At 38.1% G+C, this 15,750-nt stretch overlaps 1 protein-coding gene across 2 annotated transcripts; it reads left to right on the top strand.

Moving 5' to 3' along the window:
- The first annotated feature begins 117 nt into the window (after positions 1 to 117).
- On the top strand, positions 118 to 15,113 carry rbm18 (RNA binding motif protein 18). Of its 2 annotated transcripts, none has more exons than XM_077543116.1 (6): positions 118 to 332; positions 739 to 852; positions 6,012 to 6,138; positions 8,362 to 8,442; positions 11,917 to 12,017; positions 13,940 to 15,113. In XM_077543116.1, exons 2-6 carry the CDS (start codon positions 746 to 748, stop codon positions 14,109 to 14,111), a joined length of 588 nt encoding a protein of 195 aa, XP_077399242.1. In that variant the 5' UTR covers positions 118 to 332; positions 739 to 745; the 3' UTR covers positions 14,112 to 15,113. The 2 variants fall into 2 exon arrangements, with proteins under 2 accessions (XP_077399242.1, XP_077399241.1); XM_077543115.1 differs by having other exon boundaries at positions 8,362 to 8,448.
- Positions 15,114 to 15,750: the final 637 nt, after the last annotated feature.

Genomic DNA, 15,750 nt, shown 5'->3' with positions numbered 1-15,750 from the left:
GGCGCTTGAAATGTTATGTAGAGTGTGCCGACTGAGCGGGAACCCTCCTGACGTAATGTACTATTTTTGAACTGGGACATGCAGAATTCAAAACGAGTGCGCTTCAAATAAGGCAACGACATCACAGTGCGCCTGTGTTTTTGGACGTTGGAAAACCTACTGCCTCGCTCTCAAAACAAGATATCAAACTGGATTTAAAATCAATAATCCACTCCATGGATTTAGAATGACTGTTGTCATTACTTGACATCACTGAAGCATCCCGACAGCGGGATAACAAGCAAATTCAATTGAAGAAACCGCGGTCGTAGCAGGTTTGATCGAGTGAGGAGGTAAGTGCGAAATATGCTAACCGCTAGTGACCTGCTAAAAAATAAAGCTGAAATTAACATTAGTTGCTCAATTTTGGTAGTGATTTTACGGCACTGAGCACTGTTACTAAAATCGAGCAGCGCGCTGTCAATTTAAATAGTGTTTTTGGTAACTAAAGACACATGCTCGTTTGTGTTCTGCAACACGAGACTGCAAGTGTTTACCAGAACTACAGCGCATGATTTCTTTAAAATTAAAAATGACTTTCTTTGGCGCCGCGTGTGTTGTTTTTTAAATCAAATAATAAGAGATGCATGGTGTTTAACTTACCTCTGAAAAAGACAATGTTCCTCCACCAAATTAGTTTGTTGAATAATAAATACAGTAATGTACAATTATCTTCTTTTACTTTGTCTTAATTGTCAGTGGACACATGTCGTCTGCAGCAGAGACTATGGAAAATGCCTCCATCATTTCAGACAGTGGAGCCCATGATGGAAACCGCCTATGGATAGGCAACATCGATCCCAAAATCACTGAGTGAGTTTATGATCTTGTTAGCATATTAAAGTGCGTTTTGATACTGTTGATGTAAGTACAGTGGTGAAAAACTGCACCCGACAGTTGTTAGAAATATGATCAGAATGTAACACAAATCCACTTTTCACCCAAACCTGACAAAATTTGACGCGCACACATGAAGCTGCCAAATCTAAGCAGCGTTAAGGCATTCGACGCAAGACTGATGTTTGTTTTATAAATCCCAAACTTTGCCTTCTAAAGGTGCCCGCGTCTGCCTCCCAGAGAGAGGCACATCTTTGTGCACGCATGATTGATGAACTGTGCGTGTAGCGCGTGTGTGTTGTAGGTTGAGACGAAGCAGACAGGGGCTTGGTTGTGTGAAACAGTGGCAGTGAAGCGTGGAGCTGCTCTGCATCATTCTTCACCCACCTGCCTTGTTTACGCTCTCTTTGTCAACCTGGACCTGTGTCTGCGCGTTTCTTGCTGTATTTTGTGTATTTTCTACGGATGTATCTTGAGTTGAAGGTCGACGACGATCTGCTCTGTAATATTGATCTGATTTCAAAACAAAATTTTCCATTGATATATATTGTATTTTTTGGAATTATGAATTCCACTGGCTAGTTTACAGCCTGTATTAACTGTACAGCCAATGGTTTAAGATTTTAACAGTTGTGAGTCGTGACGTGACATGATGTCAGATTTTTGCTTTGACAAACGTGTCCATTATTAAAAAAAATACTGGTTGGCTGACAATGCTATCCTTTGCATTGAAGGAATGGGAACAAAAACAGGAGGTGAATTTATGTAAAACCAATAAGTGCGACACAAAATAAATTGTACCCAACATTAAATCCCCAAATTATGCACATTTTATTTTTGCCTTTTTTTTTAGATACCAATGTATATTGTATTATGTCCTCTTGTTGGTCCTTTGCATAGCAATTGGAGGACTCCGAATGTGAATAACAGCACAAATGTGTGCGTTTGAGATTAGGTTTATGCACAATACTAGACTAGGAGGTCTTTTTTTTTTTTTTTTTGTGCTACGAGATTGTTTTTGTGTGTCCATTGGGGGGCTTCTGCAGAATATATGTGTTGCAGCTCTGGTAGGCGTCTAGACAGGCGTTTCCTTCCCGTTCCTATGCCCTGCTCCACTTCTGTTTAAATAGCGCTACTCGCGCACCGTATGAAGAGAAAACATGAGAAATGCCCACGGCTCCTGTTGCTGATTGGGAAGATTAATTAGCTCCTGGCGGTACACTTTGTTTGTTCCACCGAGCAGAGTTGTGACCATTTGAGGAGGAATGCAGCGCCACATTGCCCTTGCAAAAAGCTTAACACATCAAATCATATAATGGATTATTTCACTTTCGGTAGTAATGTTCCAGTTCCGCCAATTCAAATGATTTTTTATTTATTTTTAACTTGGTAAGCAAAAAGTCGTTGAAACAAGCGTTGCAGGAAAGAGTAATGGGTTATTTATGTATCATTTTTGTTCTACAAATTGTCTTTCAAAGTTGTGACAGTTACACATTTATTTTAAAGTGACTTAAAGAAGACACGTCATGCGTTTTTTCCCCTCACAACTTTACAGTTCCCACTTGCCAGGTGTCTTCAGAAATTGGAGCATCATATAACATCCACTCCTTGTCATATTTTGCATTGTAGCTCCACCGCTGTCCACTTAGATCATCACTTTCCTGAAATTAACCCCCCCCCCCCCCGTTTTTCCTTTTCCTCATTTCTCCCACTACCTGTCTTCTCACCTCGCTTCCTTGGCAGCAGCATCCTCCCGCCCTCCACCTTTCACCTTGCCGTAAACGTTGCCGCTCTGAACTTTACTCTCACTCTCTGCAGGCTCTCCCACCCCTTCCTCCCCCCCACCATCTCCTCCTCTTCCTCCGGCGGTTTTTACGGCCCCCATGAGGCGCAGTCCATTGTGGTTCTGTTGCGAGTATCCAAAAATGTTCTTGGAGTGTCTGCATTGTATATGCACCAGTTTGTTTATATACTGTATTTTTTATTTTTTTTACCACTGACACAGAGGTTTCTTTTTTGTGTGCGTGGGTTACTGGGTATGTGTTTGCTTAATACTGTATCTTTAAAAAAAGAAGTCTATTTAATATCATATATATGAATATTAGCTGCAATGTATGAAGTCTTGCAATTGCTTTATTAGTTAGTAACTTTGGTTAGGCATGTTTGCAGGGTGTTGTCTGGGAAAAGCAGAAGTCATTTGTGGTCTTAAGCCCTCAAGGGAGCTGTACAAATGTACAACAAAACAAAACAGTATTTCACCTGGAGTCACCTTGAGTCCTGCAAAGTCTGACATCTTTCTTTGTGTGTTCTTTGGAGTTCTATCAGTTTTTTTCTGTAAAAATGTGCCTTTAACTTTCTCAATACCAGCCATTCAACAAAAGAGAACCTGTTAACTCATTCACTGCCATTGACGGCTATAAACGTCAAAAATTCATTTGAACTATTTCTATTCGTTTAACCCCCCCCCCCCCCCACACTTGTTAACAAGAGTATGAAAACCTAGAATTGTTTTTATTGTACGTTTAGAACAGATATAACATTTGTGATTAATCGTGAATTAGCTATTGAAGTCAAGCGATTAATTAATATTAAAAATTGTAATCGCCTGACGCGATTTAAAAAATAATTAAAATTAGGGGCATCAGGCGATTAAAATTTTTAATCGTAATTGATTGCATGACTTCAGTAGTTAACTCACGATTAAATACAAATGTTATATCAGTTCTAAATGTACAATAAAAAAATTCTAGGTTTTCATACACTAGTTGACAAAAGTGGGGAAAAAATGTTAAATTAATAGAAATAGTTCAAATGAATTTTTGACGTCTATCGCCGTCATTGACAGTGAATGAGTTAAGTGTCAGACAATTTTAGGGATGCAGAAGGTTTCAAGGTTGCAGAATATTGTGTTTTATGTAAACACAGAAATAATCAAATGAAAAATTGACCTCTTTCATCACCCCCAAAAAAGTTTTCTAATTTATTAATTTTTTTACTTAGAGGGATACTTGATTCATTGAGCAGTTTTCAGCAGTAAAAAGTTCATATTTTGTCCAGAATGAATTTGAAAACTTCATTATTTTTCTTGTACAATTAACTAATTCACTGCCATTGATGGTTATAAACGTAAAAAAATCATTTGAGCTATTTCTATTTTCTACTTTTGTTAACAAGAATATGAAAATGTAGATTTAGAACAGATATAAAATTTGTGATTAATCGTGAGTTAACTATTGAAAAAATGTAATCGCCTGACGCCCCTAATTTTTAATAATCATCTCGTCAGGCGTTTAATTTTTTTAATTGTAATTCATCGCATGACTTCACTAGTTAACTCACGATTAATCACAAATTTTATATCTGTTCTAAATGTACATTTTCATACTCTTAACAAAAGTGGAAAAAAATATTAAACTAATAGAAATAGTTCAAATGAATTTTTGACGTTTATAACCGTCAATGGCAGTGAATGAGTTAATAACTTTAAAAACACATTTGTCCACGTGCTGTCGACTGAAGATGACATCGCCTGTGCTGGGGAAGTAACAACCAATCATGGCTCAGTTTGCTGACCAAACCCAGAAAACAGGTGAGCCATGATTGGTCAGACTCGTTACCTATTTCCTCAGCACAGGTGATGTCATCTTCAGTCGACAGCAAGTGGAAAAATTTGTATTTAGAGGTATTAATTCTACATGAAAAATAATGAAGTTACCTAATTAATTCTGGACAAAATATTTTTAGCAGTAGAACATGGGTGGTTTCACCCAAATCGCTTGCGTTGGACAAAAAAAAGAAAACCTCAGAAAACAAGCTTTTGTGAAAAGATATAATTTGTGCTTAAGTGACAACTCTATAAAATACCAACAACGGCAACAATGAAAATATGCTTTTGATGGCAAAATAAAGTATTTACAAATATGCACTCGTGTAACAATTTTACATTTGACAAACTTTACAAAGTATCTGCATGCTAGTTGTACACTGTAAAAATAAAAAAAAAAGTTATTTGCATACACCAATAGATGTTTAATCAAATAAGGCAACAAATTGTCCACAACTAAACTAAAACGTGACCGTTCCACCAACAATTAGCGGCAGATATCAGACTGATCAATAGCCTTTTTTAACTTATAAAATGATAGTGTTTAAAAAAAGTATTGATTTACTCCACTAAAGGCTATATAATATTCTATATATAAAAAATGTAACTTTCAGGCACTATATGTGCGGCTACAAGATCTGGCTTCTACTTTTGAACATAGCACATTAAGTCAAATTCACATATTCAAATTTGAGCTTTCCGTTTGAACAACTCACCTCACATTCGAACATATGAACACACTTTAAAAATTGAAAACATGTATTGATTTGTGAATGCATGTTATGCACTTAAGTTACAATAACAAAATAGCTGAAATTTGCTGTATTTTTTTTTAGCCTGAGCAGCCCCTGTCCCCCCCAGAACCCATCACAGATTCCGCGATAAACGGGACCATCGTAGTCATCGGCAACGTAGCGTAAACATAGCCTGAAGTCGAAATCTAAAAATACAGCGGTGCACTCTGATTTCAGTTTTAATACATTGTCATTGCCTGGATGTCGGCAGGTGACGCAGGTCTCATTGTCCAGCCTCTTTTCCCAGAAGACACATTTTTCCCAAGCCGCTACGAGCCCGGCCGTACCCACGCTTCCAAACGCGCACAGCGCATAGCTCTCCCGTGAGCACATTTCTAAGTGGAGCCGCTCGCTGCGTGTTGTTTGTGCAGAGGGCGCACGGGAGGGGAGCCCGAGGCTTCCTTTGTTTTATTCCCTCATTGTCCTGCTACCGTATCCTCGGCATTGTCTCAATAAAAGATTTACTGTCTCAGGCGTGCCACAACAGCTGGCCCCGCTGCTAAAAAGGTGTCGGGCAGGGGAAAGCTGCCATTCTCATTATCCCGGACACTTGACAGATTCACACTGTACAGTGGCAGGGGTGCAGGATGACAATCCTTCTGATGTGGACACAAAACGGTTTCCTTTTGTTCCAGTATTTTTTTTTTCAACTAAATAAATAAAGATCAATCATATACTCATTTTACACCCCTGTGGCTTTTTGTTATTTATGTGTCCCATGTTTCTTCTCTTGGCAGGTATCACTTGGTGAAGCTTTTAGAAAGGTTTGGCCATGTCAAACAGTTTGACTTCCTGTTCCATAAGTCCGGTCCTCTGGAGGGGCAACCGCGAGGGTACTGCTTTGTCAACTTCAACACCAGAGAGGTACACACACACACACACAATTAATCTTACCATTATGCACACTATCCCTGCAGATATTGAGTTACTGTATATCTTTTCATGGGACAACACTGAAGAAATGAGTTTGACACAATGAAAAGGAGTCCGTTTATAGCTTGTGTGTAAATTTCGCGTTCCCTCAAAATAACTCAAAAATACAGCCATTAATAGCGTAACCCCTGGCAACAAAAGTGAGTACACCCCTAAGTGAAAATGCCTAAAGTGTCAATATTTTGTGTGGACACCATTATTTCCCATTTTCTTCAACATGGAGTTGTTTTGTGCTTTGGATTAGTTAATAATTTGTTTTGAAAAATTATTATTATTATTATTAAATGATGATGATGATAATAATTAGGGCTGGGTATCGATTCTAATTTCCTCAGTTGATTAGCTATCAATTCACAAGAGTTCAGTTCGATTAGATTTTTCCCTATCGATTCAATTTGTTTCACTTCAATCCAATATTGATTAATTATGGAACATATGATCTTCTTAAATGTCAAGGACATGATAAAAAAAACTCCACAACTATCAAATTCCAAAGGAAATTTTAACACATGCTATAATCACTTTAGTGTTTCACAAACATTGAGATCAGCAAGGATAAGATGAAAACATTTTCATAATTCTAATTTAATAATTGTAAATCTAAACTAAAAATGTTCTGAATTGTCTAAAAGTGCAATATGTCAGGTCTTTCATAAATGTAAGAAAATACTTTTCAATTCGTGTGAACAGTAACTTTCAAGAGACTAAGATTTTGAAAAAAATGGCCTTTAAAATTCTATATCCTTAAGAATTTATGGGAAAAGGGACATTAAAATAAACGATTCATGGTTTTATGAATCAATATCGAGTTTGAAAAGGAAAATCGATATAAATTATTAAATTATTAAAAATTTTAAACCCAGCCCTAATAATAATAAATAATAACAGATCCATGTGGGGACTAAATAATACTATTGACTTTTGAAAAAATTAAATTGACCACATTTGGACATAAGAGGTTTCTGCCCAACAATAACTATTTATTATGCATCGTCATGATGTCCACCTTAAAATAATCACAACGTAATAAGCGTCTGTCACAAAAGTGCATTCTGTTTTGTATTTAAAAACACCAGAGAGGACCCCCATCCCCCACCCCTAACTTGACTTGCCGCACAGCCTGTATTTGTTTTCGAATGACCCGGGAGGGATCATGATAAGCATCTCGTTTCACAGCCAGTGTCTATCATTGGGCTATGAAGTCCTCCCAGAAGAGTTATACAAAGGAAGTGTGTGTTTATCTTCTCCACTCACACACACTTACTCACACTCCCAGATTAAGTGCTTCATTAATTAATATGCAGGCTCCTTGGTTTGCAACGGAGGTCTGTAACCTGAATTTGTAAGACGGAATTGTTCACATTTATGTTGAATATTTATGTGGTCCCGGCTATAAGTAATCAATAGAGATGTGCCAAAAAAAACGATTCTCATTTAGCACATTTCAGAATCGATTTTTAATGCACCAAAATTGATTTTATCTAAATTATTTTATACTGTCTCGCCCTTGTTTGTGTGTGCCTTTATTGGGAGCACTGTTCATGTTGTACACGATTTGGCCACTTAGGGGCAGTGTTGTTCCGTGCGTTACATCATTATAGTAGAAGGAAAAAGTCCTGATCAAGTCATGCCAATAAAAGTTGGAGGGGGTTATAGCCGTTCTTTTGAGTGACAAAAGTGCCACGAGTAGCGCGCTAATTAGCGTTAGCGAGTTAACATCACTTTCCATTGTGTGTTAGCCTTGAACTAGCTATGTTAGGGAAACAAGCTAAACAAAGTGCGTTTTACATTTAGGTGTGCACTGTGTGTAATTCATTTTGTGTGTTTAGTACATTTTAATATCTCCATTCGAAATCAGAAATCATTGTCAATCAAATCATTTTGAATCACAAATGGTTCTGAATGAAAAATCGATTCTGAATAGAATCGCAGAACCAAAAATCGGAATCAAATCGAATCGTGAGACAGTCAAAGATTCCCACTTCTACTAATCAATCAAGTGAAAAACAGTGAGTATGGCATTAATGGAGTGTGTCTTTTGAGGACTCCTTGTATTGTGGCGTGAGAGTCACTTATTGGTTGAACTCTAATTTCGTTTCCCTACCTCAGCTATAAAGACAATCAACATGTCATCCATCTTCCCTCTGTCTGCAGGAGGCTGAAAGAGCCATCCAGTGCTTGAATGGCAAGCTGGCGCTGTCCAAGAAACTGGTTGTGCGTTGGGCACACGCACAGGTAAGGGTAAGTGTCACATTCGCTCCTTCCATTCACCGATGATGACAATGTCATGCGAAAGGTACAGTAGCAGTGGTCAACAATTGCTTTCAGTTAGGACTGTCCTGGAATTTTGGTACCTGGAAAAACATGACTAAAAGAGGATTCAAGCCGCCATTCTTCGCGTTCCATCTCAAGTCACTAGTTTACAGAGACAGCAGCGGGATCTCAGTACAACTCTTGTCCGTTAACAATAGACTGCTTACTGGCAAATAGTGGTGGGATATCCTGTATAGAGATGAATCACATGCTAGCACACACACACGTGTCGCTTTTCATCATCGTGGCCTAATTCTACTTATTTATTATAACAATTACCACCAACGAGACAACAAAATCTCCCACCGGAGCAATCTGATTATATGCTTAGTAAGTGGTACAGTTTTGTTTTTTTACTAGACTGTCGTTCACAAACTGGGTTTCGCCATCTGTAGTTTAGCGCCAATAAAACACACATAACAAACCTACTTAACGTTTTCTGACATCCCTGTATGAATGAAATGTTTAAGTTTTTTTTTTTTAAAGGATATTACTGGAATAAATTCCTATAGTATTTATGTATTTATTTGCGAATATAATCCTATATTTTAGGATATTTATTTTCTCAGATAAGACATAATATATTAAAATACACATAAAAAACAATTATTTATACTTAACGTTTTGTGACAAGTTTTTTTAAAAAAATAAAAAGGTTATTACTAAAGTCCTTTTTTTTTTTTAACTAAAGGGAGTATTTTTTCAGAGAATATAATCCTTGTTTTTTTATTTGTCTTTTCCCATTTAAGACGTAATTTTTATTATTTTATTGTTTTTACTAGTACCGCTAGTGCTTTTGATACATACATTGGTCTTCTCCAAAAACAAATTTGTATGCAATTTTCCATTACCGGTATTCTAACTTCGAGTTCTCGAGGGTTCCTATGTAGGAAATTTGGAGGCGGCCGCCACTACCTAATTTGCTTGCCGCCTCGAGCCTGAGCGACTGATATCGCTCAACACAGCCGCAGCGCTCCAGCTGTGTTGATTGAGCTCGGCAGCAACGTATTTTAACTCATTAACTCTTTGACCGCCAGACGTTTTCAGAAAAGGGATGCCGTGGGTGCCAGCCGATTTAAGCATTTTGACTGATCTTTCAAGGTCCACCGAAAATGTTGTGTTTGGACTATGGAAACACACATACTACCAAATGAAAGATTGGACTCTCATCTTTCATCAGAAAAAAAAGTTTGTTTCTACCTTATTCCGTTTTTTAGTAATCAACAATAGAAAATGGTTAGTTTCACCCAAATGCTCTGTTTTGAAACAAAATACGGAGAAATCAAGCTTTTTGTGAAACGATATTATTTCATGCACTCTAGTGAATTTGACACCTTTTTTTTCCATGAATGATGCCACAAACACCTAAACAGTGCTTTACTTCTGTAAAACACTACCACCAACAATGAAAAAGTGTTTTTTGATAGCAAAATACGTTTATTTACATTCAACAGTGTAACAATTTGACAAAACAATTTGGCAAACTATTTACAAATGTGCGCAACCGTGGTACTATTTACAATTGTGTGAATGTTTCAAATACAGTTTTTCTTTTTGTTACACTCCCCTACGTGCAAGGGGACGCAGCAGGATTTGCACAACAGATTAGTTTCACTGCGATTGCAGACGCTACACTTTTTTGCTGGCCTTTTTTTCCGGGGAATAGCAAGTATATACCGCAGTGTGTGCTTGGCCATGTTGCCATCAAGTCTGCTCTCATGATCATGATACGGTGACGTTACGGTGGTGTTACGTCTGGCTTCCTCATGTCCTTCAGTTCCTATACCGGGTGGTAAGAGAAGTTCTGATCCATCTTATCCGCTCCATTCATGGTGGCATCGTAATCCATAACCAGTGTCTTCTCCGTGATCAGACTGTACCCACTCCTCCGATGAAAATGCATTGGACTCGGGGCACTCTTCGTCGTCCGATTGAACGTCCGCCTGTGCAGAAGTGCTCGGTTGTGCTCCGCGTTTTCCGGCGTTAGCATTGCTAGCCGGTGAGGCTTCATGACGTGATCATAGCCGCCGCGTCAACGCTTCCAACTTCGGCGTCAACCTCGGAGTCACCATCATCATCATCGTCGTCATCAATGTGCTCTTTAGCACTGGTTGATGCTTCTCTTCTTTGAAAAAAACGATCAAGCGTGAGCTGCTTGCCACCGGTCGCCATTTTCGCTTTCTCAGCCATTCTCCCCTGAACACTCTAGCTCCGCCTCACGTCTTCTACTACTGACGCCTACCCGATCTTGTCCAAAGAGAGTCATTGCTGCCATCTAGGGGCCAAAAATAGTCATTATACTAACTAGATCTGCTTGATACTTTCAGCACAGCTGGCCAAGGCTTTCCTCCACCAGTTTCCCAAAAAAAACTTGGTGAACGTCTTTTAACGTCTTTGGCGCTCCTCCGTAGGATTTTACTAAACGTTATTTAACGTTTTAGGCGGTCAAAGAATTAACTGCCATTGGCGGCTATAGACGTCAAAATTTCATTTTAACTATTGCTATTGGTTTCACATTTTTTTCCCACTTTTGTTAACAAGAGTATGAAAACCTAGGAAAAAAATATTGTACATTTAGAACAGGTAAAACATTTGTAATTAACCGTGAGTTAACTATTGAAGTCATGCGATTAATTACAATTAAAAATATTTAATCGTCTGACGCCCCTGATTTTTTAAATATTTTTTCTTTTTTTAATTAGGGGCATCAGGCGAGTAATTTTTTTTTAATCGTAATTAATCACATGACTTCACTAGTTAAAATTTTATATCTGTTCTAAATGTACAATGCATTTTTTCCTCGGTTTTCATACTCTTGTTAATAAAAGTGGAAAAAAAATTGAAACTATTAGAAATAGTTCAAATGAATTTTTGACGTCTGTAGCCGTCAATGGCAGTGAATGAGTTAACTGCAGTTGCATCGTTGCGCCATTATGGAGGCGCTATATCAACAGCAGTGCACGGTAAAGACCTGAAGTAACAACCGAAGAAGAAACAGTTGTGTTTTGTTTTTTACTTTATTGTATTGGCTCTAGCCATTGACAAGGATAAAAACACAGTATATACAATAACCAATATTCAATGTGGTGCCAACCTGACGTCCATTTTGTTTATTGTCTCTTTTTTTTTTTGGTCCATAGGGTAAAGAGAATTCACTACTGACAGAAGCCTGTTTGGGAGTTTTATTGGAGCGCTCCTCTCTCCATGCGTGTTCTGTAGTTGTTTGCTAAATGCTAAACTAACTCTTCATTCTTTCATTTTAGATGCAATGTTATGTGTTACATGACTGCTTTCTGACTTTTATGACCGTCATTATCAGTTATTTCACCTCTTTGCTTTGTCTCTTTCCGTCTGTGTGTGCTTTTGTGTTGCCATCATCATCATCATCATCTGCAGAGTTTTGAAGGTTTCCGTAACGACAAGACGATGCCTTCCAGCTTGGAGCCGTCAAGCAGCGGCAACGGAGCCGAGGGAGCCTTGACGACGAACCACCTTAGGTTGTTTGAGCACACACTTAACACATTTTCCCTTGAACATTTATTAATTGCTTGGTTGTTTCATTTCACTTTTAGACAATAATTGTGTGCCATCGGGATTAATGTTGGCTGCGTGTTTATGGTGAATTCTTATTCACATTTTGTGTTGACTCGTACCACGTCATGGGGGGGGGGAATTATCATCATTATTTATTTAATTATTATTCAGACAATTTCAGAGCGAATCAAACGTAATTGACCAATTCGTGGGGCAGGCCAATCCCTATTCTTCGCGAATGGTCGCGGTCAAATGTAGAGTAACTATAAATGTTGTTTAACTCATTTGCTCACAAAAACACATAAATATGTTGTATTTTAAAAATTTACCATTTTCCCAAATACGTATTTATACTTTTTTTTATGTTTGTTTGTTTTTATGCTAGAGCATACAGAAGGCTTTGATGCAGCCTCTGAACTGAAAAGAATGTTTGAAGCAATTGTAGTTATTACAGAAACGGCCAGCAGGTGGCAGAAGAGTATAAGAGATCAGCCAGGGCCATGCTGCAGCAAGCTGTTTTTTCCCCACTGTTTTAACAGATTTGTGGATAGTAATGAAACTTAGCTATATGCTAATGAAAAATCTTACAAAACAGATAGAAATATACTTTTTTCCTGATGAAAGAAGAAACTCTAATCTTTCTTTTGGTAGGTTGCATGTTTTTTATAGCAATAGAACACAATATCCTGTGGGCCTTGCAAAATCAGTCAAAATCCAGTAAAACAGCCGGGAGCGAAGAGGGTTGCTTCAGTGAAAATGGCTGTGAGTCAATGAGTTAAATAGATATATTGCTTAATCTTCTGATCAAATTGGTGATCTGTTATCTTTTTTTTTTCCTTCAAACTCGCTGATCGGTGATTGCCCGAAATATCCTGATCATGTAAATTAAAATAATACAAAAAGAAGAAAGGGTTGACAAATAAAGAGGTGTGTGTGGATATGTAAGAGGCTTTTGGTAATCTAGCCATCCATCCATTTTCTTCACCGCATAGTCCTCATAAAGGTCGTGGGGGAGCGCTGGAGCCTATCCCAGCTGGCTCCAGCCAGTAGGCGGGGTACACCCTGAACTGGTTGTTAGCCAATCCAGGGCTTTTGGTAATCATCACCCCAATTATTGACTGCACTCGTATATTTCAGCAACCAACCAAAACTCCCCACACTTAGCTTTTTTTATCCAGAGGTACAAATTATTTTGTGGAAATGGTACAGTGTGTAAAATCTTTTTCCATATTCATTCATTAAAAAAAAAAAACACTATTAATTTAAATTATGTGTATATATATATATATATATATATATTTTATTTTTTATTTTTTATTTTTTTTGTGTGTGTGTGTGTATTATTCTCTCTGTGGCAGTAGAATTTTCATGAGGTTCACTTTCAGCCAGATAGTAACTCATCTTCATATGAAAGCATCCCATTTACAAAAAGAGACAGCCGCAGTCCATGTCATTGACCGTCTACTTGCGTGTCCGCAGTCATGTCGGCAAGTCCTGCTATTATTTCGGGGAGCGGCTCTTGTCCTCGTCAGCTTTCATCGCCGCAGAGTGAGGGCTCTTAGCGAGAGATGGCGCCCCCGAGCGCGGGATGCCATCTCGAGAGCTCTTCTCGGGACAGACCGCACACTTGGACTCTAGTGTAGACTTGAAATGGCGCTCCTCACACGAGAGGAAATAAAAACACCATCTTCCCTTCACACCCGCCCAGACACATCATCTCACTCCTGCTCTTCCTCCTCTCACCTGCACCACGTATCCTCCGTTTAAAATGTCACTCTTCGATTGGCACTCTCGCACCAGTATTTCCCTTTAAGCCTGCTAACTTCCTCTTTAATATATTTGTGTCTGCGTGTGTGTGTGTGTGTGTGTGTGTGTCCTCCTCAAGTACGAGCGCTAAGATCCGCGCCATCGAGGCCAAGCTGCAGATGATGGAGGAGAATCCAGATGAGGAGTACTCGGGCCCGTCTGCCTACGTCTATAACAAGCCGCCAGAGAGGAAGCGCTGGGAACCCTACTCCAAATCACACAGCAGACCCTTTCGAAGGTTTAGGAGATGACCCGGCCTCCCACTTATGGAGAACAACCCCCATCCCATCCCTCCCGCCCAACCACTTTCCCCTCCACACCTCCAGCCTCTTACCCCATCCAAACAGGGACTTTTTAATAAAGACATTAACATTGTTCACAACACTTTTTGGAGTGATCAATGATGGACAAATAACGTGAATTCATTTGGTTTTATTACATTTTATTTGAGTGTGCGTGCGTGTTGATGTTTGGAATTAAACATTTTCAAGTCCAACTGTGTAAAGAAGACTTGCAAAAATGTTGAGAGTTTTTAACATGCAAAACTGTGTTTTTTGGATTTGTATATTTATCTGAGTGTTATTTCTTTTATATCTTAAAAAAAAAAATCCCTTCAGTTATTTATTTTTTTAAGCAAGGTCTCTAAACTATACAAACTATTAATCAAATTGACAATTCCGAACATTTGGGCATTTCTGATATTTCCGCAATGCAAATGCTTCCTTTAGAAGGTGAAAACAAATGGCGTATTGTATCGCTTCTGCCTGTAACTACAAACCAGGCAGATTGTCATAATAGTCAAATGACATTTAATCCTCACTCATCAAATTACAATAATCCAAAATCCAATGCTTTTCAATGGAGAGGGTCATTTCACCGAGTAAGACCGCCATTGGCCATTTTGATTTATGACGGAAGTTAGGAATTGTCAATAGCCTGCCTAGATTATTTGACCTGCAGTGCAATTCTCAAAGTGATTTAAACTTGAGAGGAAATATCATTTAAGCCACAAAAGCTCATGGTGTATAAGAATAAACATTTGTTTGATTGTTGCATCATATTGTTACATAGGCTACGTTTTGTATGGCCGTTGAAGTTGTTAAAAAAATTTATAATGGCCCACTGTTATTTAAAAAGAAAAAAATTCCCTATCAATTTGTGAGAATGTGGGTCAGGATGAAACCCCCGTTGTTGTTGTTGTTTTTAGTTATTAAATTAAATTGAATCAATAAAAAATTATATGTGGTGCATTATTGATGATATTCTCTGTTTTGTACTTTAATGGTTATGCTTTAGAACTACAGCATAAAAATACAAGTCCGATTCTTCCTTTTTGGCCCATAATTTGAACCATGAAAAAAAAATAGTGGCAGCGCCTTTATTTATTTATTTATATACAATTCTAAAAATGTTACAGCCAGTTTTGCTTTTAACTGCATGCTCACGTTTTTATATGTCTGTATTAATTATAATTCGTCAATTAAAAAAAAAAGTCCATATTTTTATTTTCCAAAATGCGCCAGCCATATAATGCAGTTTGCATGTCAATTCCTTTAAACATGCCTGAAAAGTCAAAACAATTTATTAATACGCACCGAGGGGCGTGCATATATGACTATAGGCTACAAATTGCAACGAAGATAGCGCGTTTGTAGTGCTTAAATGGTAGCTGGTTTGCACAAAAAGACCTTTTTTACGTCTTTTGTGCGTTAAATTGCTGGCAATCATATGTCTGTCTCTAAATTAAATGTCACACGGATGAGCCTATAGAATTAAAGGCTGAATTTAGCTAACGATAATTGGGTGTGTATTTTGGGGGACAACGTAAACGTGTGTGGGCTCGCAATCACGTCGTTTTAATTTTGCTTTAAGAATCATTCCAAATATTGT

This window comes from Vanacampus margaritifer, chromosome 14 (genome assembly GCF_051991255.1).
Source record: "Vanacampus margaritifer isolate UIUO_Vmar chromosome 14, RoL_Vmar_1.0, whole genome shotgun sequence".
Taxonomy (NCBI): domain Eukaryota; kingdom Metazoa; phylum Chordata; class Actinopteri; order Syngnathiformes; family Syngnathidae; genus Vanacampus; species Vanacampus margaritifer.
This window is presented reverse-complemented; position numbering and strand designations above follow the sequence as displayed.